General features: G+C 40.3%; 1 protein-coding gene across 5 annotated transcripts; it reads left to right on the top strand.

Moving 5' to 3' along the window:
- The first annotated feature begins 5043 nt into the window (after positions 1-5043).
- mrtfbb (myocardin related transcription factor Bb) lies at positions 5044-24618 on the top strand. 5 transcript variants are annotated; one of them, XM_034142576.1, is made up of 15 exons: positions 5044-5063; positions 6296-6515; positions 10653-10718; positions 14120-14175; positions 14269-14344; positions 15212-15373; positions 16183-16364; positions 17823-17972; positions 18857-19107; positions 19886-20021; positions 20137-20964; positions 21977-22087; positions 22224-22340; positions 23104-23164; positions 23261-24618. In XM_034142576.1, the coding sequence occupies exons 2-15, from the start codon at positions 6416-6418 to the stop codon at positions 23707-23709; spliced, it is 2745 nt and encodes a 914-aa protein (XP_033998467.1). In that variant the 5' UTR covers positions 5044-5063; positions 6296-6415; the 3' UTR covers positions 23710-24618. The 5 variants fall into 5 exon arrangements, with proteins under 5 accessions (XP_033998467.1, XP_033998469.1, XP_033998466.1 ...); XM_034142578.1 differs by lacking the exon at positions 5044-5063 and having other exon boundaries at positions 6276-6500; XM_034142575.1 differs by lacking the exon at positions 5044-5063 and having other exon boundaries at positions 6276-6515.
- The last annotated feature ends 21 nt before the right edge of the window (positions 24619-24639 follow it).

Raw genomic sequence — 24639 nt, 5'->3', positions numbered from 1 at the left:
TGGAGCATAAACAAGCAGATGTTATTAATCTTAGTAAGTGCGTGAGTTTGAAGCCCCCGCATGAGATGATGTCAATGATTGCCTTGAGTGTTGGTATCAAAATGATGGAGTGCACTGTCTAACCAGGACAACTGTATGACGGCACTTCAGCACAACTAGAAAAATAACTCCAGGAAACATTAGACTCATAAATAATATCCAGCTTTTGTCTATGTCATCTAATGTACCATATTATATAGACGTCAAACATAAGAACTACTTTTTTCCTCCGAAAAGGGGAGAAGGTAAAAGATGTCGATGGAGTGAATGTGTTTTCCATTCAGTTTTTAAGGGTCACTCATAAAGCTGTCAGTAATAATCAAAGGTGTTAGCTATACAGAGTGCAAACATTTAAGCAGTTTAAGAACACCATAGCCTAATACACCAACACAGCTAATAAAAACCATCCATTCAAAAGCACTTTTCAAGAGTTGTCTCCTTTTGACTCTTATCCAATTACATTCAGTTTGTTATAGTTCCTTATGTCTGTAGTGTGCAGGGGACAATGACTCAACCTCCCTGATCAATAATGACCAGACAGACCAGCATAATACTCTTCTTAAATACCCATATATTGTATTTGTAAACTTTGTTACATCATTGGGCAGACACATTATTATAGTATTACTTTACTGTGCATACATATCCTGAGAACATCTCAGGAAATAAGTTGAGGGAATGAGTTTGTAACTTTTTCTCCTCAAATACTTCAAAACTGAAAACCAAATCAGAGAGAAGCACAGGAGCTTTCTTTTTAACTTGTTTTTATTTGCAGAAAATAGTCCAAGAAGTCAGATTAAAAAAAAGTCTGTGATAAACTGACTCAAATTCTTCCTTGATTATTCTACCACAGTACATATTTTCATAATCAAATCAAATCAAATCAAATCAGGGTTTATTTATAAAGCACATTTAAAAGCGATTTTTGGTCGGGCCAAAGTGCTGTACATGTAATAACTACAATCACATAAAAACACATTTCTATAATCACAATAAAAGACAATAAATGACAACAGATAATGGTTTTATCGTCTCAAATGCTGGTTTCAAATCATCTTTAATACAGTACAATGTTCATTTAGTAAATTGTGGTCCCATTTTGTAAAATAGACAATAAACGGTGTGTGCTTTAGGGTGTGGCTACCTTACAATTGACAGGTCGCTAGCATGGTTTGTTCCGCTCTGGTTGTGTCAATTTGTCTTACAGTTGTTTCACAATGTGTTTAAAGTTCAGGAAAGTTTGATTTAACATTTTCATCACTGAAAAATACTTGTTTGGTTGCACTTACTGTAACTCCACCCTTTAGAATGCCAACCTAATACCCTTCTTATATACAGTGTATGTACAGTAATCAATATTCCTTTCAGGCCCTGGTGTAACAGCATAGGGAAATGAGAGTATGGATCTAACATGGTCAGCAAAATGAAGGCTGCCATTGTTCCTGGCTGAGAGTCAAGGCTCACGTTACAAATTGCCTCACAAAATACCAACAACATTGCATTGTACACCAACATACCCATCCCCTTTTTCCTAATTTTGTTAGTGTTTTTGCTCCGTAATGCCAGGTCCCGATTCTTCTATATCACTTAATTACTACCAAATGTTTCACTTCTCGTCATTGAAATGAGTCATCGTGAAGAAACCTGTAATGCAGCTGGTTTCCTCCACTGGAAAACGGTTACACTGTGGTAATGGGGCAGATGAGAATGGCGTTGTCCACCCTTGGGGAATGTGAAGCTCCTAATTACAGAGATTCTCATCGAGAGGTGGTGGGGGGGGGGGGGGGGGGGGCAGAATGACAATGGTTGGCTCTGTGTCACAAAAAGTACTTATCCAAATGTCAGTACGCCTACGTTTTTCACAACACAAACAATCCCAAGTAATATTAAATGATACTGACACTGAAGTAATGGACATGTGTAGACGGGACACATTTCCTTTATAATCATTTAATTTATGGTAACATGAGAATCTGATGTTTTTTGTTTTTGCACTACTGTCAGAATGACATTGTGCAATGGTTGGCTCTGTGTCACAAAAAGTACTCATCCAAATGTCAGTACGCCTAAGTTTTTCACAACACAAACAATCCCAAGTAATATTAAATGATACTGACACTGAAGTAATGGACATGTGTAGACAGGACACATTTCCTTTATAATCATTTAATTTATGGTAACATGAGAATCTGATGTTTTTTGTTTTTGCACTACTTTATATGTGTGATTCATATCCATACATTACACACATGCACATTTAAATAAACTCCCCATCACACAGGCATAGACAAACAATATGTGATGCAGTATAAATAAATATGATTGATTTCTGCTGACCCTAAATATCACAGCTTTTGGATCATCAGGAGTCGTGTTTCACTGACGTTTAAGAGGGTCTCCGTCCTCCTGTGTGACTAAAATAATTTCCCTTTGCGGTCTCAAGGACTGCAAGATCATCGCCGATTTAAGAGCAAGGCAACAAGGAAAACAAATTATTTTCAATGATTTGTTTGTGTTGTGACGTTGGGGATCAGATTAAATTCCCGGCGGGAACCAACACATAATCAGAGCCAAAGTAAATAATACAATCAAAGGTTTTCCTTGGGAACATGTATAGTCATGTGTTCATACATGATTACATCATTGAATTCCATATTTGTGACATTGAATCAAAGATTAAATATAAGTGCGTTTTTTTTTTTTCTGGGTACAACTGTTCAAAAATATCCATCTCTGAATATCCTGGTTTTTACTGAAATAACTGGAAAGAATCATTCTTAAAAATGACGATTGGATAATAATGGAGAACGGCTTTTCTATTAGGTAAATATGCAACAAAGGTCCCTAGATGTTGGTCTTCATGTTATGTACACTTCACAAATCTGAAACTTTTAAAGTAAGTAAGACAGAAAGTGTAGGAAAGACGATTGAATGACTATCGTGATTTGTGGCTTATCGTGTCAAAATATGATACTGATGACAGTGTATAGTATGTGTGCTGCACTAACATAAATATCTTTTGTACTAAACTATAGTCTGGTTTTAACTGAATAAGCATGAGTAATACGTTTTCCAGATGGAAAACAAGTGTTGCCCTTCGTTTCTGCAATTAAGTATTTGGGAGACTGTTTCCATTTTTCAATGGTGATAAAACACAATTTAAAGCTTACTGCCTAACTTCTCAAAATGACATCATTGTAGCGTTATTCGTAAGTGGCTATAGTGTTAATTATCCCAAAACCCTTGTTCTTTGTTTCTGTGGAACACATTTCTTCTATTTTAACGATGCCCTATTATGCTTCTTGGGGTTTTCCCTTTCCTGTAATGTGTAGGTTTTTGTGCATGTAAATGGTCTGCAAAGGCTACAATTCCAAAGTTCCCTCCAGCGGGAGTTCCTCTTCCACACAATGTTTACCTCCTTAACATAATGACATCACTGTGTAACACTCGCTCTTCTATTGACTAGCGCTCCAACACATTGTATGTGATAGGTTAAGGGGCGGGACACATCCGAAACATTTCTAAGCAGTTGACCAATCACAACAGAGCTGGCAAGCAAACCAATCAGAGCAGACTGGGCTCTGGTTTCAGACAGAGGGTGAAAAGAAGTGCTGCAGCACAGGCAGTATGAGAAGGTAATTTGAGGTCATCCAGGACAGTCCTCTTCGACTACTTCACCTTGTAATTTTCTCATAGACTTCTTTACAATTGGACTTCTTTTTTTCCAGCGTTTCCCCTTGATGGATATCAAAGAAATGTGCACTTCTGCATTGGTTTCACTTTTGAGTCCCAGCACATTTGCTCTCAACTGAACTGAGAACTGAACATATTGTTTCAGAAAGTGATTCAGTTTAGTTTGTTCACCCCAAGAGGTTTGTTCTATAAAAATCTTTCGTGAACAAGAAGAAGTCTGTCCATATGGCTTCGTGTTTACGGCCCTAGGTTTGGTCAATGAATCAGTATTTTGCCTGGTTTTCCAGTCAAAAGGAACAGAGCTACAGGTGTAAAAAGTACACTTAATCTTCTCGTACTTGTAGGAATAAATCAGGCAGTGATGTGATTTATTGTGAAGTTAAAGATATCTTTGAATCCTGAATCAAACACTGCCTAGAGACTGCACCTGTAAACTTGAATGTTTTTGCTCTAGTCTAAATGAGTAATTATGAGGTTGCAAAAATGAAAAACAGCTGGCCCAAGGAAAGCAATTGCATGTTATACCGTGATCTTTATCAAGCTGAAATGGCTATTAATAACAGTCAATGCAGGGAAACTGTTGCAGTATTTTAATTGAACACAGACATTTTTGAATTAGTAGACGTTTTAGTTTAAGAAATTAGACTTTAAAATTGTTACTGAAGTTGAGAAACAGCCTTGTTCTGGACTGGAAAGAGAAAGTGATAACCCACACCTGACTTTGATACACGAGAGAGGTTTGGATTGTGGGACTAAACAGGTGTTAAGGCATTAATAAAATCAGTTGTTGAAAGAAATGGAAATTCAAAAGTATTCTGTGAATTTACGGAAGGTGAGACATGCAGAAATATGCTTTTCCACATACCAAAAGCTCCAACTACCCTCCCATGTTTCTTTATGGTCTTGTTCACCATTATTCAAACCCAGCTGTGAAGTGTCATAAAACATTGTGCCTGACTGTACCAGTCCTATTTACTTTATCAACTCCATGTTTCCCATGTGTCCCATGCTGTTTTACATGCATATTTCTTGATTCTTAATCCCAGTCTAACCAGCCTTCCTGGACCCACTGAGAAACACAGAACTCTCCACAATTAGTGTAATTCCCCTTTTATCTCATTTCCTGTTGGTGCGTTTGTAGTCGTGGATGGATCTAACCACCATTGTAAGCAACGACTATGCATGTATTAGCTGCTGCATTTAACCCACTTTGATTTTCTTCTGACCAAGTATGTGTTTTCTCATCACATTTTTGGACATAGTCACATGCAAGATGGAGTTCCTGGGGATTAAAGTGCTATTTTGGATGTTTTGAAGCTGGGTTTTATAAGGTATTTATTTATAATCAGTTTATACCTAACTTAAATGGAGATTTTCACGCCCCCAGTTTGAAAAAGCAGACAGGAGTTCTGCCATGAAAGCCAGGTTTTTACGGCTTTGAACCCAATGTCCACCTTATCAAAATTGACATTAGTGTGTGATATATTTGGCCCCGATTATGATTATTATCAGGCCATTTAATGGCTGTCAGTAGTTGTTTTCAATACCACTTTAATGCATCTGACGGGGCAAACTGCACCCACCAGTAAGCAAGAAGATGCAGACCCAATGTTATGATTACACTTACATGACGTTATTATAGCATTGTACTGATGGTAGGTTTCACTTTCAGTTACCCAATGTTTAGTCTCAACTCCAAGTGGTTAGGTTTAGGAAAAAAGGTCATTTTTTTAGCCTGTGTGCGTTAGTAGCTCAACAAGTGGATGGAGCTCACATGTACTGGTGCTGAGTCCGACCCACAGCCCTTTTCTGCATGTCCAAATCTCATATCTACTATACTATCAAAAACACAAACAGTTTGATAGTTTGGTAATAACACATTCCATAACTTTGCTTACATAGGCTACGTCACAAAAAACAACTTGATATGATCTTCTGGTTTCCCACAGCACACAAACTCTGCTCCTTGGCAAATATCCATAAACTGATATAGATTTTCCTATGAACAGTCTTTGTTAGGTGGCTAAAATATGTTTTGATACAGCAGTACAATGCTTATCATACAGTGACTATATGAATAAGTACCGTATACAACCCCACTTGAAACAAACCATACAACAGCTAGGATGAAGTTGCTGATTTGAATCAATGTTGTTGCATCTATTCATGTAAAAAAAAGGATAAAAAAATGATAAGCTTCCATGACCCTGAGCGCCCAGTGTGTTTTTTCGTGTCATTGCTACAACGACTTCTTTAGAAAAACAAAACAAAACACTCATACAGTTTCTCATGGAGATGTGCCCGTTTGAATTTCCCAACAGCTTGTTTGGATCAACTATGTATTGGTTAGTCATAAAATATTCGATTCCCTGCTGATTGTTCATAAAAGAAAATATCCTCTGGGTTTTGTGCTGTAGTCTGATGAGCCCTCTGTGAGTAGAGCGAAATGACCCAGAGAGGGTTAACATGAGCAGCGTTGTGTTCCCTCCTCCTGACATTGACTGAGCGCTAAACACACACACACACACACACACACACTCACAGGCACACACTTTCTCCACAGAGGCCAGCACAGAGCCAGAGAGGAGGGACTGTTTGCAGCTCTGAGAGCCAGCTGTCGTTCGCTCAGCGCTGGGTCTATTCTCCCCCTGACTCCCTCGTTCTCCACTGGCCTCATCCCTCCATGGGACTCCAGACCTGGCCGCCAAGCAACCCACCGCTGTCCTCCATGGCCTGCCTTGAAGTGGAGACCCCTTCCATCTGCAGGGGTAAATTCAAATCAGGTGCCTTTTGAACTTTTTCCTTGTCTAACCCGCGCATGCTTTTCATTGTTGTATTTGTATGTTTACCTATGCTAAACTTGTTCTAATGTTTACTAAAGCTGTCAGTTGGAGAAGAGGTTGTAGTGACGTAGACTCATCCCCAACAGGAAATGACAGGGCAAAAGTAAAGCTCATCACAATGAGTCATGCCATGCATCGTTCTTACAGGAGAGACTGTTGTGTTCTGATGGATCATGAATCAAAGTTTCTCTAGAAAAACGGTCACAGTCTGCGAGGGGGAACATGCCGTTTATACTGACTGTGTTTATATTGGCACTGTTGAACTACTATTATGGTTTTCTGTCACATTATATAAGCAACACCTGTAATGTTAGTACACACAATGAGCTTGATTCAGATGGAGTGCAATACAAATATATACTGCAGATCAAGATTCTTATCATTATTTGCATTTTTTATATTCTTTGTCTGCACCCATTAGCGGAAAAAGTGTCCTTGATTAGACCAGAAGTTGAGTAATAGTGACTTTGTTTCTGTTTCGAAAACGTAACATAGCTGTCTTTAATTGACAACCAATATTGCTGCTTCTTTGAAGTAATATTTGATGAAAACTCCCGAGGGTCATGAGTGTATGTTTAAATTGTTTTTGATTTGGCATGATTTCTAAAATGATGGATGTCGTAATATGGCATAAGTGTTATCTTTTCCTGGTTTTAACGGTTGCATTACAGTAAAGTGACGTAATTGTCTGGACTTACCAGATGTCTCCAGCTCTTCTGTTATTTGCCTTTACCCACTTAGTCCCTATATCAACATTACGGATGAATATTTATCAGGAACCTCATTGTGTAAATATTTTGGTATAAGCACCAATAGTCATCCCTATAACATTGCTGCGATATCAATATACTGTAAGGTATTTGATCTAAATATTGTAATTAATAATCACATTGCCTAGCCATACTTTTAGGATAGAGTAAGAAGATTTATTACATGGCACAAGTTCATAATACTATATATGCTTAGTTTGTGTAAATTCCTCTCTGTCAGGGCCATCATGCAAGTTTTTCAGGTGTATTAAAATCAACACATAATTCATCATCTGACTAATATTACTGTTTTTAAACAAACCCACAGCAGTTTGCCAACACAGACATGCCCACTCATGGACTCACTTTCTTCTTTTTTTAAGACCTTTTGCTGAGGGAAAATTACAACAACTTACAAATCATCTTAAATTCATTGAGTGCCCATATCATCGTTTATTGCTGCACTACATTTTTGGTTTAGATATATCTAAAATCATAATCATAATAAAGGTACATTTAACCTTCTATACATTTGTTATATCAAAATGACACTGCTTAAAGGAGCCATAGTATTCTAATGTTCAGGTCCATATTTGTATTTTGTGTCTCTACTGTGACATGCTTTAATGTTCAAAAAGATCTTTATTTTTCTCATACTGCCTGTGCTGCAGCACCTCTTTTCACCCTCTGTCTGAAACCAGAGCCCAGTCTGATCTTATTGGTTAGCTGGCCGGCTCTGTTGTGACTGGTCAACCGCTTAGAGATGTCCCGCCTCTTAGCCTATCATGTACGATGTGTTAGAGTGCAAGCCAATAGAAATGAGTGATGTCACTATGTTACGGAAGTAAACAAAGGTGCATAATCGAGGCGTTTCAGGCAGGGGGGTCGAGTGTGTGAGACAGAAACTCAATCTGGGGGGAACTTTGGGATTTTAGCATTTACAGACCATTTATATGCACAATAACCATACAACACACTACAGGAAAGGGAAAACCCCAAAGAGCATTATGGGGCCCCTTCAAGCTTTACTGATTTTTAATGTCACAATATTAGATGTTCTCTACTCGATTTTTATGCCCAAAAGAATTCCTGATAACAATTTTTGGGATATCTAAAGAAAAACTGAAAAAGAAAAGTATTTGTGTGCAGGGCTTTGTAGGAGGTAGACAAAGCAAAAAAAGTAACAAACATCTATGTTTTTAAAGAGGCGCCAGATTATTTGCAGGATATAATGGTATTTGTATTATAAACACTTTTATAATAGTAACACACTTCTACAGTATCACACTATCAGTTATTTAGGTTTATTTGTGCTTTGACGTACTGTTAACGTGACCTCCAAATAATCACTTTCTGAATATACCATACTTCATTTTTGTTCTCCTTCTTCAGTACAAGACAAGGTCTATTCATTATACTAGATGAATGTGCCTTACAGTACATGAGTTGTGACTCCATCATAGGAAAATGTATCAGAATTAGCCACTGCACACTCAAATGACTTTGTGGATCTATGTAAACTCTATATTCGTGGTTTGACTTGGTCTTTGCTAAAATGGGATTGTGTTTAAAGTATTTGGTATTTATAACAGTAAAGTCATCATAACCCAGTGTCACTCTGTTCCTAAACTAAATTCATCTTAATCCGCACGAGCAGTATCTGAAGCCACACCAAACTGTTTTTTTGGACTTTATTTTTACTGGAAAAAAAACCCAGAAATGTCAAATAAAATCAAAGTTCTGATGGGAGACCTCCAGGGATGATTTGCTGAGAACAACTTGGTCTGAGATTAGAGATTACATCAGTAGACAGAGATTTCAGCAGAGCTCTCTCTCTCTCTCTCTCTCTCTGTTTCTCCTCTGTTTACGCTCTGCTGGTGAGCAAGAGAGCGGAGCCGGTTTGCATCGTGGAGAGGTTAGCCAGGGTTCACTTTGAACACCACATGACACAAAATGAGTAGGGACCCCTAGGCATGAGGTGTACCCCCATACTGGCGCTCAAATTAAACTCTTTATTCTCATGGAAGGAAGCTTTTGATGCTATTGATATGCAGCAATATGTGCTTATAAATCTTCTAGCCTGTGGCGCTTTTTCCAAGTTGCAGTGGATATGAATATTGAGACAAATTGATGGCAATTCTTTTTTTTTTGTACAATCTCCTGGTATGATCTGTCTCAGACCGCCTGGGTCTTTAATAGGAAACACAGCAGGCGGGGCGGGCACACTGTGTTCTCTGCCCCACAGTTGATGGGCTGCTGTGAGAGTGGTCTTGGCCTCTGCACTTGTCACTCTGAGTTCCCTTGCCCACCAGTGGAAGCCAGTGAATGTCCCCTCGGCTCTCCGCGTACAACCGTAGACCCCACCCCCTTAACAACCCCTGAATTTCATGGTTCCCAGGCCTTGTTCTCACAGCTGCCCAGTTTATTTTTGCTAGAGTGAGTCACAGAGGCTTGTTCAGACGCAGCGCATTTCCCAGGAGAGTCGCAGCACGTCTGTGTGTGTTTGTGTGTGAGTGGGAGTAGCTGTTTCCCCTGAGCCACAGAATAGCTGTAGCAAAGCCGGGTTCACTTCACTACATTGGTTACGATGAAAGGTCTCATGTACCTCAACCCGCCGCCTCATTCGTCGCCATCACCCACCTTCCCCTTCATGTTTTTTCTGCATAAAGTGGTGTTATTCTGCTGAAATAACAAGTCCACGCTCACTTGTTTATAAATGTTTAAACTGGGATTTAACTACAGTTTATATTGACGGTGTGGGGCCTGCATGCGAGACTCTTATTTCTGCTGAAAGATAGTCAGTCTTTGATGTGCCTCTGCTCCTTGCTTATCCACCATAAGCAAGATTACATTTTCTAAACAATTTAACAAATACACATGACTCACTTTTTGCTGCCGTTATGACCATCGCCATTTTTGCTCATTACTGCGACCGCAGCTTTAACATTAATCCCTCTCTTATCTGTGTGTATTCTGTACTGTAGATACTTTGTTTGACTTCTCTGTGTATTTGCATCCCAGTAAGAGATATTGACGCTCATTTGGAACTTTTTTTTCCTATCGCATTGCACTGTCCTGAAGTAACTGTAGTAAAACTTGTGGGATAAACATCAGTTGAAACCATGCAGGAAGTGGATTGGATGTGAGTGGTGGTGAAGAGGGAATGCTCTCCGGCCTTTGGGGTGGTTTATTGATTGAGAAATAATAAGCATTTTGTTTTATTTGAAGTCTGGCAGGTTTCACAGTTTATGGCAGAGATGGTTGTTAGTACTCAGCGGACTCGGCTCTGAATGGTTAAAGTTCAACTGTGACCTCTGTGTCTCTGCAGTCCTCCAGCTCTGTCTGCAGCAGAGGAGAAGTCGGGAGCAGCTCGTGGAGCAAGGCATCATGCCGCGTGAGTTATCACATCACACACTAACAAAAGTTTCACCTAAAGAAATTAGTACAGTCAGCAAGAAAGTTACCAATATGTCCAAAATCCAGAATTCCTTTCTCTCTCATTACATTACATTACATTACATTACATTACATTACATGTCATTTGTTAGACGCTTTTATCCAAAGCGACTTACATACATTCAGTACTGTGGACAATCCCCACAGGAGCAATTTGGGGTGAAGTGTCTTGCCCAGGGACACAACGACATGCTGACTGCAGTGGGACTAGAACTTGCTATCCCCTGATTCGAAGTCCAGCACACTATTCACTGAGCTACAGCCTCCCTATATAACAATAACAATTCTATACTTTCTGCAGGCATAATATTAGGGATACAAATCATCTGTTTACTTTACTGCATCATAATCAACAAAACATCTTAGGTGCTTTTGGCGGACATATTTGTAGTTCCATTAAAACAATTTGAGACCCATTTAAACGTCATAATGTTATTTGTGATTATGCACTACAAAGTGTATTAACCACACCTGCTTTAGTTGTCTTTAAGGCAATGGTTTAGAGTAGAGCATTTGCACTTTAAGACAGTTGTTGTACTTTTGACTCCACTATTTCACTATTAAACTTCAATTACTTTAAATATTTAGATTAGGTCTATAAAAATGACTCAACAGATAATTAATCAGGAATTTATATATGGTAAGATTACCTTTATTATTCCCTTGATGTAATGCACAAGCAGTTTGTATAAAAATCCTTATTTATCAGCTAGAATATCAAAGGGATGAGCACATTAATGCATACATCATAATAATACATATATTATTTTGCAATGAGCCAGCAAAATTATTACTTTTTATAATTTAAATGTTGATGCTTATGCTTTTGTAGTCTTTCTTGGTTTTCCTTATCAGAGAGTATTTATACAAAGTGGTAAAAGTACTTTTACTCAAAAGATCTGAGTTCCTCACCCACCACTGATATAGGGTGATAATGTTTGAGCTCACACAGGTCTATCAAAATGTTAAAAAGATTATTTTGCACATCTAACCAATTTATTAGGGAAGTTCAGGATTTTAGAATTGTATATTTTGCATAAAAACATTGTGTACTTCTGCACATGAATCAATATCTTATCCTTATCTAGACAGTGTAAAAGTGTATTGTCTCATTCAGACTGTTATTAATAGTCATCTTATTGTACTCCTGTAAACATAATGATGAAAGATATTTTCCACTTGTTAGAGTCTAAAATTAAACCGTTGGAAATGTAGGCTTTAAAAAGTCTAATATTGGTTTCAATTTGATTTTATAGTTCCGAGATTTAATTCTCTACTCTTGTTATTGCAAATAAAATGTAATTTACTTTAGCTCATGAATTAAGTGTTTCAATACCTCCATGCTGACTATCGTGCAAACTTACCAGCTTCATAAGATTTAGATGTCACTTCTAGCTAGATTATGACTGCTCTCAAAGTAATTATGGAACTTATTTGTATTCATAGGGTATCATTTCCCTGCATGTTTGTGCTACTATATCAACAAGATACTAATTAGTACTTAATTGAATTTTATGTAAAAGCCCTAAAAAGCCTTGTACTTTACTTGAAACCTACAGAAACCCGGGAAAATAATTTTTATATTTACCACAATAAGCCATCAAGCAACAACCCAGTGCCATAACAGAAAGAAAGCACTCATGCTTTACACCGTCCATCCTCTGATGAGACTGGAGTGGAGCAGACTCAGTCCCCTGTGCTACTCCTAATAAAAGATAAGCTGAATAAGTGACAGAATCATGCTGAAAGCTGGAAAGGTAGAAAGAAAATAAGACAAAGCTCTTTCTCTTCGTCCTGTTTTCCGTTGAGAGTCTCCTGCAGTCTCTGGCTCCGCTCGGCCCCATGAGTCAGCGCCTGAGCCCGCAGTGGAGGTCAGGGGCCCGGCCAAGCGTGGCCCTCGCTCAGACCTACGGCCATCCTCCACTAAAGCACTCTGCTGCTCCCACTTATAGGCTTATGCTAGGTATGCACTGAGGTTTAGGTGACGAGCAGGAATGTTTTGCTTTCCTCTCTGACACACTCCTAAGAGCACCTCTCCCACTCCAGCCAGTGTGTCTCCAAACAGTGCGGGTGATAGCAGAGGTGACTACTCAGAGCCAGACCTCGCTTAAAACAGGACAAGTTTATTCTGCCAGATCAAAAAGTCACTCTCTGCTTGAGTCAGTAAAGCTGGTACTTCCTGTTTGACTCCCATGAGCTCCTGCTTACTAATATCACACTCATGCAGGAGGACAGAGACAAGAACATGAAATGATGATCTTGAATATGAATAACAGGATGGACTGTCATTTTCCAAGGAAATGCTGACAACATATTAGAGATGGTGAAATGATGCTTATGTGCACTTCATATTGACCTGTGTATGACACAAATGTTCTAAAGCATTCTGAATCAAATGATACATAGGGATATATTTTTATAAAACAGACAGATATATTTACATTACATAGCAAATGCCCTTCCTTTTGTATTCCAGGCAGAATTCTACTGTCCTTGAGTTAACTGTGTATTATAAATTGAGCTGAATATTAGCGCTTTATACCTTCAAGGTATCGACCAAAATAACCCAGTCGCATGTTGAATCTTCCACACTCAAGCAATACCTCTTCAATCCATTCTGTACCAAGATCCCGAGAAGTATTATTTTTTTTCTCGCAGCCAAACACTGCAAATGTTTTTTAATTGAATGCAACCATTGATTGGCATGCTACCGTAAGCAGATTCAACCCATACTGACTCTGTTGCTCCAGTGAAATAGTGAATGTTAATACATTTTTAACACTTCCAAAATGTATTTGTATAGCAATCATTGAGATGGGGTGATGGTGGCATGTTGCTGCTTCCATTCACATGATGGGTATTGAATGAGGTAATAAAAAAAGTATCAAATGCAGTACTCTATTGATACATCATCATTTTAGGGGAAGTGGTATATGTACTGTGTTATTTGAAACAATACCAGCCCTTTTACCGTCAAACGTTTATATTATATTTGCTGCTGATTTGTGTCTAAATGTCAAAAGGACAACATGATTAATTACAGTATATATACATCTAGCAGAGATGAAGCCTTGTGTACTGTGAAGGAAGGGACTTTGGTTAATTCAAAATGCTTCCCTTAATCCATAACAAAGAGTAAATACAGTAGAAATATTCTGTACCTCACATTATTCCACTTACAGTATGTTGTTACATTAACCTCCTTCTGTTGATTTGTAGTTCAATTATCAATCATTGGTTGCTATTCAAAATGAATAACTGTAATAAACACCCCAAAGTAAATGGCCTTGGGGAATAAAAAGGGGTCATAATCTAAAATGTTATTTCACCTTTTCACAGCCCTGAAAACACCTGCTGCCTTTCATGAGCAGATTCGCAGCCTGGAGAGAGCCAGGGTAAGACTAGTCAAACTGAGGCTACTGATCGTATTGGTCTAAATCTAGATGATAACCCCAAAATATATGTTATTTATTTTTATTTTCTTACAGACTGGGAGCTTCCTAAAACACAAACTGTGCAGGAGACCTGAGCGCTCTGAGCTGGTCCGTATGCACATCCTGCAAGGTAATCTGCTCCTGTGAGCTCTTAATGGCTTCTAGATAACAGAGATGAATAAGGTGCTCATTCATCCAATGGCACCTAATGGCTGTTTACATTTGTTTTACAAAGTTAAAACCAGATAAATGTCTTTGGAGTTAACATAGAAGTTATTTAGGTCTCCAGTGAGTCACTCTGACAAAGCAGTTAAAGGAAGACTTAACCCCAAAATAATCATTTATATATCAACTACTCACCCTGTGTTGCCTTTAATTCTTAAAGAAAACGTTTTCTCATATAAATGAAGGAGTGACAGACAGAGACATTGTTGGCTGAATTGAAAAAAACAACAACTTTGGTTTACAAACTCTCACAAAACTAACCACTAAAATCCAAGACTGATTCACTCAGTCGTATGATCTCTACTTTGCAAACACATGTCATTCTCTATTGACTATATTTAAAACAATTTTAAATAAACATTCTCACGTTAATGCAAGTCCTGACGAGTAATGCGAAAAGGCGCTTGTGAAGTAGTGATCTTATGTCTGACTAAATTAACTTTGATGAAGTTTCACTTTTTGTGTGAGTTTGCAAACTTTTAATGTCATTTGCTACGTTAAAAAAACGATTTTTCCCTTTACAATGAAATTATTCCTTTGCTTTCCAACCCTAAAAGTAGTGGGTAATTGTCTGTAAGAATGGGTATGTGGTATAGTTTTGCTGTTGTTAAACTTGTGTTCAACACTCGTCATAAAGGCATGTGAGAAAAAGTGTTCTTCAAGAACTCAAGATATTGAAATACAAGTGGTCATTTTGTGGGTAAAGCTTTCCTTTAAAAGTCTAACTGATGCTAGTCTTATCACAGCGAATGATTCTCTGTGTTTTCCCCAGAGACGCAGGCTGAAGCCTCGCTGCAGGCCACACAGTTGAAGCTGAAGAGGGCCCGGCTGGAGGATGATCTGAACGAGAAGCTGGCCCAGCGGCCGGGAGCCATGGAGCTGGTGGAGAAGAACATCCTGCCTGTGGACTCCGGTGTGGAAGAAGACGATGATGGTAGGTACTCTGTATGATACATGTGATGATGATACATGATACAATGATACACTGTATCAGTATCATCCTCACTGTCAGCAGACCTGAGCCTTCCAGAGTGTGTTGTAGCGCTCTTTGGTGCCAAGCTCACCACCAACAGTTGTGTAACGGCCAGAGAGTTAACTTAAGCCAGCATTGCAGGCACATGTTTTAGCTGTTACTGGTGTTATTACACATGCTTGACAGATTAACGTCACATTTTTAACAAACATTCATTGAGCCCACTGGATGAAGCCTACTGACCTTGGTGATACCGTGGCTTTACCTCTAGTACCACCGTGAAGTTGACATTTTTGGTTATTAGTGAAGATATCCCAAAAACGTTTGGATAGATTGCCATGAAATTCAGCCCAGATGTTTACTTCACTCTTAGGAAAAATCGTAAACACTTTGGTCATGAGCTGACTTTTCATCTAGCACCACCATAAGGGCCAAATATCAAGTAGCTCCTCTATATGTTAAGTACTAATTATCAAATGTTAATATGCATATACGCTAAGTACAATTGTGGAAATATTTTACATGCTTAACATCAGCAGATGTCTTTGTTAGCTTCTTCAGCTCTTCTGTGTTGTCGTGTGTTGATTCAAGTGATGGCTTTTTTACTATTTAGTTACTCATAACTCAAGTTTTCTTTTATGGAAAAAAAAACGAACTTTCTTATAACAATTTGAATTTAAGTGGAGTGCCATAACCCAAAATCCAATGAGTTTCCTTTAAGTTTCCTTTAGTTAAGCTGTGGTTGCTAATGTTTGATTCTTGCCCCACAGGTGGTGAGGTAACCTGCTCTAAGCCAACAGACATCTACAACTTTGATGAGGACAGCAGCGATGCATTATCACCCCCACAGCCTGCCAGCCAAAAGTCTTCCAGCTCCACGTCTGCCTCTCCAAAGGAGTCTGGAGGGACTGAGGCCACTTCCACTTCCTCTAATTTAAACTCTCCAGTACAGGTACAACAATACAATGAACATTTACAATATATAAATTACAAACAACCATTAAAATAAAGGGAAGAAGCTTCTCATGTGTAATAGAGGCCCTATTATTTAATTTAGGGTTTTCCCTTCCTGTCGTGTGTTTTGTGCATGTAAATGGCTGCAAAGGCTAAAATCACAAAGTTCCCTCCAGAGGGAGTTTCTTTCCCATACACTCCCCCCCCCCCCCCCCCGATGCCTGAACGCCTCCATTGGTCTTCTTTGTTTACTTCCCTAACATAGTGACATCACTGAAACACTGGCGCTTCTATTGACTATCAGTCCAACACATTGTATGTTATAGGCTAAGGGGCGGGACATCTCTAAGCGCTTGACCAATCACAACAGAGCCAGCCAGCTAACCAATCAGAGCAGACTGGGCTCTGGTTTCAGACAGAGGGTGAAAAGAGGTCCTCTAGCATAATAAAAAGTATAATATTTAAAAATGATTAAAATAGTACTGCTTTAAAGAAGGCTGTGGTAGCCAGTGGTATCATGTTTTACTTATGAGAAGACAATTCGAGACTTGATTTGAGGCAAATACAAGGAACTTTTAGTTTTATCTTTAGCTCTATTATTTTTATTATAATTTAGTGGTATAGGAGTACCTCTGCGTCATGCTGATAAGATCTTAATCTGGCTAGTGTCTGTATTAGTTTTGGAAGTAAGTGAAAAGAAAGAAAGAAAGAATCAACTTCTTTTAAATACCATATCCCTTAATGATGGTGAAATAAAGTTCACTTTTTTAAGCCACCAACAAAAGTACATATATGTATGTAAAACCATTTCTTTCAATGTATTTCCTAAATAAACTAAACATATTACATACCAGTCCAGGATGGAGAGTCGATTAAGGATTGTTTTTGAATTCTCTACAGTACATGTGTTGTATTGATTTGTTCTTTGGTCAAATCATTTTCTTTTTTCTTTGTTGATCCTGCCCCAGTATACGACATAACCACTAAATATAGCCTACGGAAAAAATGATTTTCAGAAGTCTAGTTTATTTTCAAAGGCTGACATGCTGCTCACTGCCAAAGTATGCCTCTTAAAATTTAAACATGGCTATTCCAGTCTGCGAGCCTTAATTGTTTTGTCTAATGTTTTGTCAAAGAAAATCAGACTCAATGACAAGCATTAAAAATAAAACCTTCTTGCTGATGGTTTTCTTATGCAAGTCATATATAGGCATTACTATTTAAAAACTCCCTTTATATATACATATGTTTTACTGTATCTAACAGACACCTTATAATAAATGTGTAGACACATTTTGTTCTCGTGCTTCTACGTGTTTATCAACCTGTGTCTTGTTATATCATTCCAGTTGAGGTACTCTTTCTTCTTGCTCAGGATGATGACTAACAGGCGTAGCGGCTTCACTGTTCTTACTGAGCGGATCATGTGGTTTCTCTCTGTCTCTTCTGTTCTTAGCGCTTCCCCCCCCCTCCAAACACACAGTGCACATCAAACGCAGTCAGCCCTGTCTCCACGGGCGAGCGACAAAACCACCAACAAGCCTCTGCACCTCAGCCAATCACCAGCTCTGTCCCAAACATCACCCCGGGGCCACTTCTTGTAAAGGTGAGCTGCAGTTTACCGAAAAAGGAGAAACTTTCCTTTTATTAAGGATGAGTTAAGTTAAGCTGTAAATTCACCTAGAGTCTTTTTATATTTACACCCAGCCGACATGAAATTGACCTCAGTCACGGAGCTCAATTTGATTGATTGCCTGTTTTTGTTTTGTTTTTTGTTTCCTTTGGAAATGTGAAGAGTGTTGTCGGAAGACACAGAGTCTGTGTTTTGTCATTCTTTAAAGTGATATCAGTTTTAGGCTGAACTGAAAGTCAGCATACAGCCAAGTTAAACGCACTTCAAAGAACAACAGAGTAATTTAACAAATCCTTAGGCTGGAGTCTGTGCCAGCCACAGCTTGTCTTTGATTTCAGGACAGAATGGCCTGCATCATTCAGGCCAAGAAGCCAACAATCTAAGGATGGGAGTGAGGCAGTAACGTTTATTGCATTTATCATAATCCGGTTATCCTCTGAGCATAGGGTGAACTCTGCCTCCCTTGGAATACCGAGGAGGAATGAGTTTGACAAATTAGAGGCCGGTTGCTTGCTTAACCCAGCTTGAGTTTCTGGTTTCATAGCAAGAACCTGCTGCTCCTGTGCCAAGCCATTTCCATGTGTATCCTGTAGCTGCAGGTGGTAAAACAATAAAGGTCACATTTACTACCCGTTTCCTCATCTTGCAGTTCTCATCGGGTGTCAGAACAATGTTCTACCTTAATGTTTCAAACTATAAAAGCCAGGTATCAGTTCCAAGTCTTGCAATGTTGGAACTGGCACTGCTTACTCTGTTACCTGATAAACTGGACTGAGATCAGTTCCAGGAATCAAATATCCTCCAGATGGTCCTCTCAGCTTTGACATGCTCCTTTTCTTCTGTCTTGTGTTCTGCAGCAAAGCTTAACCAAGCTACCCGGGGATAAAAGCCGCAGCAAAAAGAGCAAAGAGCCCAAACCGCGGGTGAAAAAGCTGAAGTACCATCAGTACATTCCCCCGGACCAGAAGCAGGATCTCAGTGAAGTTCTGATGGACTCAGCTTACGCCCGTCTGCTGGAGCAACAGCAGCAGTTCCTGCAGCTTCAGATCTTAAACCAGCAGCAGCAGCAGCAGTACAGCTACCAGGCCGTCCTGCCCGCCACTCTCAAGTACGGCTCCATGCAAAATGCACTTTTGTACGTCTTTTATACATGTATGTGTCCCCGGTGGAACTCACAAAGTGTCAGAAAACACAACCCTCTATCTTTTCCTCCTTCCCCACATCTCTAAAAACGGGGGTACAACGGAGCTGATCCAGATTTGCGTCCGATCACGTAATATCGGAAATGTGGGCTGGCTTTACGCCCACGGCCCTATCAGAAACGTCGCTATCAGAAAAAAAATGGTGACTTGTTTTGGAAGTAATATGGTCTTTGTTTACATTAGCAAGCATCGCTAACACTCAGAGCTAACCTGTACTGGAGAGAGTATGTGTAAAAAGGCCGGATATAAAAAGGAACTCACCTTGTGGTAAACCCGCAAGAGAAAAAGCATTTGAGCTCCCCCCCTCTCTTTTTTTTGGGGGGGGGGGCTGAAATAGTATGAGGCATGGTTAGAATGGCTGATCTGTTTGGTATTTTGAGCAAAACACTTCATAGGCATGTTTTTTATATATTTGTATATACCTGAGACCTGTAATATATGCCTAAAAATAGAATAATAGGAGATCTTTAATGTCTAGATCAAAGACATGTATTACAACTAAATGAAAACACCTGGTTTTACATAAACTAATAACTGTTTATCCCCAGCTGCTGTTTGTCTCATATATTCTACATTTCCTGCTGACGGCTCCTCACATGGAAGCTGTTGATTGTGAGAAATGGATAATAGTTTAGATTCCATCCCTGATCTTTACTCCCTTTTTTTCCCGTCTTAAAACAACAGACCAACTACTGAGGTCCAAAGCAGCTGCTGCAGAGTTGCTCTGAGAGGAAGCGCTGCGTCTCCCCCTGTGCACCCCCGACACACTCAGACCAACCGCAGGCCGGATCACTTACCAGCTAACCTGGATGAGATGAAGGTGAGACGTTGCTGCCTGCACACGGTCTAACACTAATATGCACCTCATGCATGCTACAGACGAGAACGAGCGAGATCTTAAGGAGGTATTTTACCTTTATATGTTATCTTTACAGGTTGCTGAGCTGAAAATGGAACTAAAACTCAGATCTCTGCCTGTTTCTGGGACTAAGACAGATCTAATAGAGAGGCTAAAGATGTATCAGGAGAACTCTAACCCCCAGACCGCCACTGAGACCACAGCCTCACAGTCTGAAAACATAAGGTTAACCCCGCCTGTGTCCCCTATAGCCTCCAAGGTGTCCAGTCTGGGCATCGAGGACAGCCCCACCAGGCTTCCTGATGCTCTGTCTGCAGCCCCCTGTGTGACCTCCCCCCACAGAGCTCCACAGGAGGAGAGTCCCACCGAGAAGAGGCCCTTTTTTAAGGACTCTGAGAAGGACAAACGTCTCCACGAGAAGCAGCGGCAGATTGAGGAGCTGATGCGGAAGCTGGAGCAGGAGCAGAGGCTGGTGGAGGAGCTGAAGATGCAGCTGGAGGTGGAGAAGAGGAGTCAGCAGGGAGATTCTCCAACTCACCGCAGCCCTCTCGCTCCCTTCAAGGTCAAAGAGGAAAACGTGTCAAACTACTCAGTGTCTTGTGGTTCTCCTGGCCTTCCAGTGTTGGTCAAACAAGAGGAGGCGGGTCCTCAGAATCAATTTATCAACCAGACAATGCCTGAAAGCGTGCAGCGAGGTCAGGCTAGAGCTCAGATCATCCTGGCTTCATCCCATCCTCCCTCAGCAGTCGCGGTCCAGCTCCCTCCCAGCAGCATTAAATTACACACTACTGTTAGCAGCGCGGCCCCAGGCCTCATCCAGACGTCTGGACAGGTGCCACAGAAAATAGAGGCCTCAGCAGCGCTACAACAGCACTGCAGCGCTCAGACTCAGCCGTCCACAAAGGTAAGAAAACATACGCGTGCTCGCATAGCCTCGGTCCGTCTCTGTTTTACTCGTCACTATCAGCTGTGATTTTAAGCTAGGTTTGGATTTCTTGAAAACGTGTGAGTTGTATGTTATCATCCATGTGCGTGTGTGCACCTGAAATCATAAAGTGTGCTTTCCATGCAGTTAATTCAAGTTAGGTTGCACGTCACACATCTGCTGCAGTGTTTATGATGGCTCCGGCTAATCAAACATCAGAGGGTTTCTTTCACTTTATTGATGATCTTTCATGGGTAATGCATCTTTTTTGTTCCCATAATAATAACCCTTCCTTATTCACATCGAAACAAGGCTTGTGGAAACTGGAGCAGGCGCTGAGTGGAGGCTGACAGCAGTGCCCTCTGTCGTCCCTCTGCTCTGAGCCATACTAGCAGCCAGAATTATCAACAGAATTAGCAACTCAATGCTAGCTGGGGATAACACTCATACTGCTGTCAGTATGTGGGGGGAAAGATGGTGAGGCTTTACCTGATGAGGTACCTAAGAAAAGTAAAACAAAGATACATTGCTAAAAACCTGGAAGTGATGAGCAATCTTCATTTAGGTTGCCCGTCATTTTGTCCCTCAAAAGCAGCTTGGTTGCTCCCACAAAGATAGTGGGTGTTGTGATGCACAATGTTGCCAAAAACTGCACAGCTCATTCACTTTTAATTCAGATATACATATTTTTTTCGCAGTCATAAAACACTCCTTTTTTTGCGATCTTGCTCTTATTTGACCTTTTATTTCCTCTTGGGTTTCTGTATGATCATACGTCAAAGGAATTTCTTTATATTTGAAAACCTACTTGGCATTAAACTGAATTCTGACTCTGAATCTGATGGTATCATTTCATTGGATAATGTGTGTCCCCATGCTGACCCAGGGGCGGACTGGCCATTGGGAATACCCCCTGTTGACAATTGACTAGCGGTACCGGATTTTTAGTCCCTGTCCGCCCCTGTGCTGACCTATCTCACTGTCCCTGCAGACATGGATGATGGGTAATGCAGCACAAAGCTTACTCGAAACATTCCCAGCCAGTGGTGGTCCTGTAGGAGCCTCCTCCAGCCAAGCTGGTCCTAAGGATGCTACTAATAAGGTACTTACTCTATTTGTCTGAAGGACATTATGACTCCTGATTTATTTACGTATCGATACAGCGGCAAGTGCATTTGAATGATGTTTTGTCTCTTTTCATTTGGACTAAGCCTCTGTTGTCTTCTCCTCTCTAACAGTCTCCCTGCACCAGCCAGCCAGCGTTGATCATGCCAGACCATGTGTCGAAGTGTAAAGACCCGCCCCGCTACGAGGACGCTGTAAAACAGACACGCAGCATGCTAACAGCTGTTCAGGTGAAAATATTCAATAGGAATGTGTAATTGCTTCCTTAGCTAGAGCAGTTTCTTCCTGTGTGGTCTCCGAGGCATATGCTTCTGCAGTTAATACTGTGTGTTTAGTTTATTGTGTTTTAACATTTCAAGGGTGATTTGGAAGAAATATTTTATTGTGATTTCCTTTTTTATTGATATTGCAATTGTCAGATGATTCACTATACTGAAGGGAACTATCATTTTGGAACATATATTCTAATTTGTATTGAAAGATATTGGAAAATGATCATGCAATGACATGGTCTTTTTTGCCAGGATCTTTCAGACAAGAAAAAAAAGTATTTAGAGTAAGTTTTGTAGGCTGAGAAATCTTCGCAGAACCACCATTTATGTATTCATTATGCCTCCTGCGATTTGAATAGTAGTGTTCCATAATGTGATTTCAATAAATGTCCAATACTAACTCAAATAATGTTTAGCTCCATTGTGTTTCTAAACTATATGTTTGTTTTATGTGTTTGAAATGTTACTTAATGTTCAATCTACACAGCTTAGGGGCGGTGCAGACAAAAGGCAACAATAAGATAAATAGAGTAGTAAGGTAACACACTAAATAAAGAATCACTGTATTGCTGCTGTCTTGGAAGTCATGTTATCTTAATGGGACTTGTCTGGTTAAATGAAGGCTTCATTAATATATAAATCAAATGTATAATACAGTATATCATTGACATTGTTTCTATGGCCACTCAAACATTTACTTACCTTCCTTATTTCTCTGCAGGGTCCCAGCGCAGCCAGCCAGCAGATGGATGACTTGTTTGATGTGCTAATCGAGAGCGGTGGTGAGAATAATGCAACCTTTCTTTTTAGGACGGACTGTCAAAGTATCTTTTAGCTTTTTGGATTCTCACCATGACCCTTTGTGTCCTTGTTCACAGAGATCTCCCCCTTCATCAGACAGGACCCTCCCTGCCTGGACAAGCCTCTCCCTGTGACAGCCAGTGTCACCACCCTACCCATCAGCACGGCTCTGTCCCGCCCTCCCCCTGTGGTCCAGGTAGCCCAGCTTCCTGCAGCGCAGCTCAACCCCTCTGCCAGCTTGGCGGCCCTGACCTCCGACCCCCAGCTGGAGACCCTGCTGGCTGCTCACACGGAGCCCCAAACTCTGACTCTGCTGGAGGAGCTGCACTCCCCCGGGGTCAGCATGGAGGTGGACTCCCCCTCCGCTTCGCACTTGCACAGCACCAACATGGACAACATGGATTGGCTGGACCTCACCCTGTCTGTGCCCGCGGGGGGGGTCAACCCTTTGGACATGTCAGCGCCGGTGGGCGTCTTCTCCTCCGACTTCCTGGACTCACATGAACTGCACTTAAACTGGGAGTGACCGAGGAGATTTCACGCACCTATCAGACGATTTTTTTGTATGCAAGGGAGGTAGTTTCCTGTGTGGAGAAATAAGTGCTTTTTGGAGGTGGGGGCAGCTCTGTTTTGCTTTCTGCCCCATAATAATCAGCTCAGTAATAATCGAATATGTGCTGCATCAGTTAAGACGTTCCTGCATTGCTTCCTTTGAGGTCTTTACAGCCTCTGATTGTAATGGGAGACTGACATTAAGTAGGACTGGTACTGGCAGATTAAGATGACAGTGGAAGGAGCTTTTAAAATGTCAATCTTAAATAATTCCACCGTTATTGCTTTCCTTTCGTCCTCCGATCGTAATGAATGTACAGCGTTTTATTGAATGTTGTAAAAGCTGAAAAAGCAGGAGATATGTCCTAATGCTGGTTAAAGATAGGACAAACACTGCATGTAGCTGGGGGGTGTTATGTTCTTCACTCCACCCTGTCTTTCACTATCAAAACAGATTGTAAACACACACCTACTCAATGTGCCCCCTGTGAAAGTGTAAAATGTGAAGCATAAATCAGATGTTTATATGATAGTGTGAATGTGATAATGATAGGATATGAGCCCGCTGACGTAACATAGTGTCAAATGAGCCCGACCAACCCAGGATTTACTGCAAAAAATTCAATTTCTCAACCAGTTCTGACAAGAATTCTAGCATCAGCCAAATCCTGCACACTCTTTGTAAAACCAATAGTCCCAGGGCACAACATTTGCCAAAAACTGGTCAAATATGCAAGTTGCTACAGTAGATTTGCATTAACTACAGGTCCAAAAACACCAGTGATATATGGACTGAAATCTGCAATTTTACTAGCCTTTTTGCTTCTGGACAAAAAAGTTATTTTTGCACCCTGCCTTTGATATTAAAAAACAAAACACTGATTAGGAGACCTCATTATCTGCT

The sequence above is a fragment of the Trematomus bernacchii genome, unplaced genomic scaffold, assembly GCF_902827165.1.
Source record: "Trematomus bernacchii unplaced genomic scaffold, fTreBer1.1, whole genome shotgun sequence".
NCBI lineage: Eukaryota > Metazoa > Chordata > Actinopteri > Perciformes > Nototheniidae > Trematomus > Trematomus bernacchii.
Note: the sequence above shows the minus strand (reverse complement) of the source record. Positions and strands in the feature narration are given on the sequence as shown.

Coding starts and splice junctions, on each gene's coding strand:
- mrtfbb (XM_034142576.1), top strand. CDS start 6,416: ATGGGACTCCAGACCTGGCCGCCAAGCAACCCACCGCTGTCCTCCATG. Junction 10,719..14,119: donor GGAGCAAGGCATCATGCCGC/GTGAGTTATCAC, acceptor ACCTTTTCACAG/CCCTGAAAACACCTGCTGCC. Junction 22,341..23,103: donor GCATGCTAACAGCTGTTCAG/GTGAAAATATTC, acceptor ATTTCTCTGCAG/GGTCCCAGCGCAGCCAGCCA.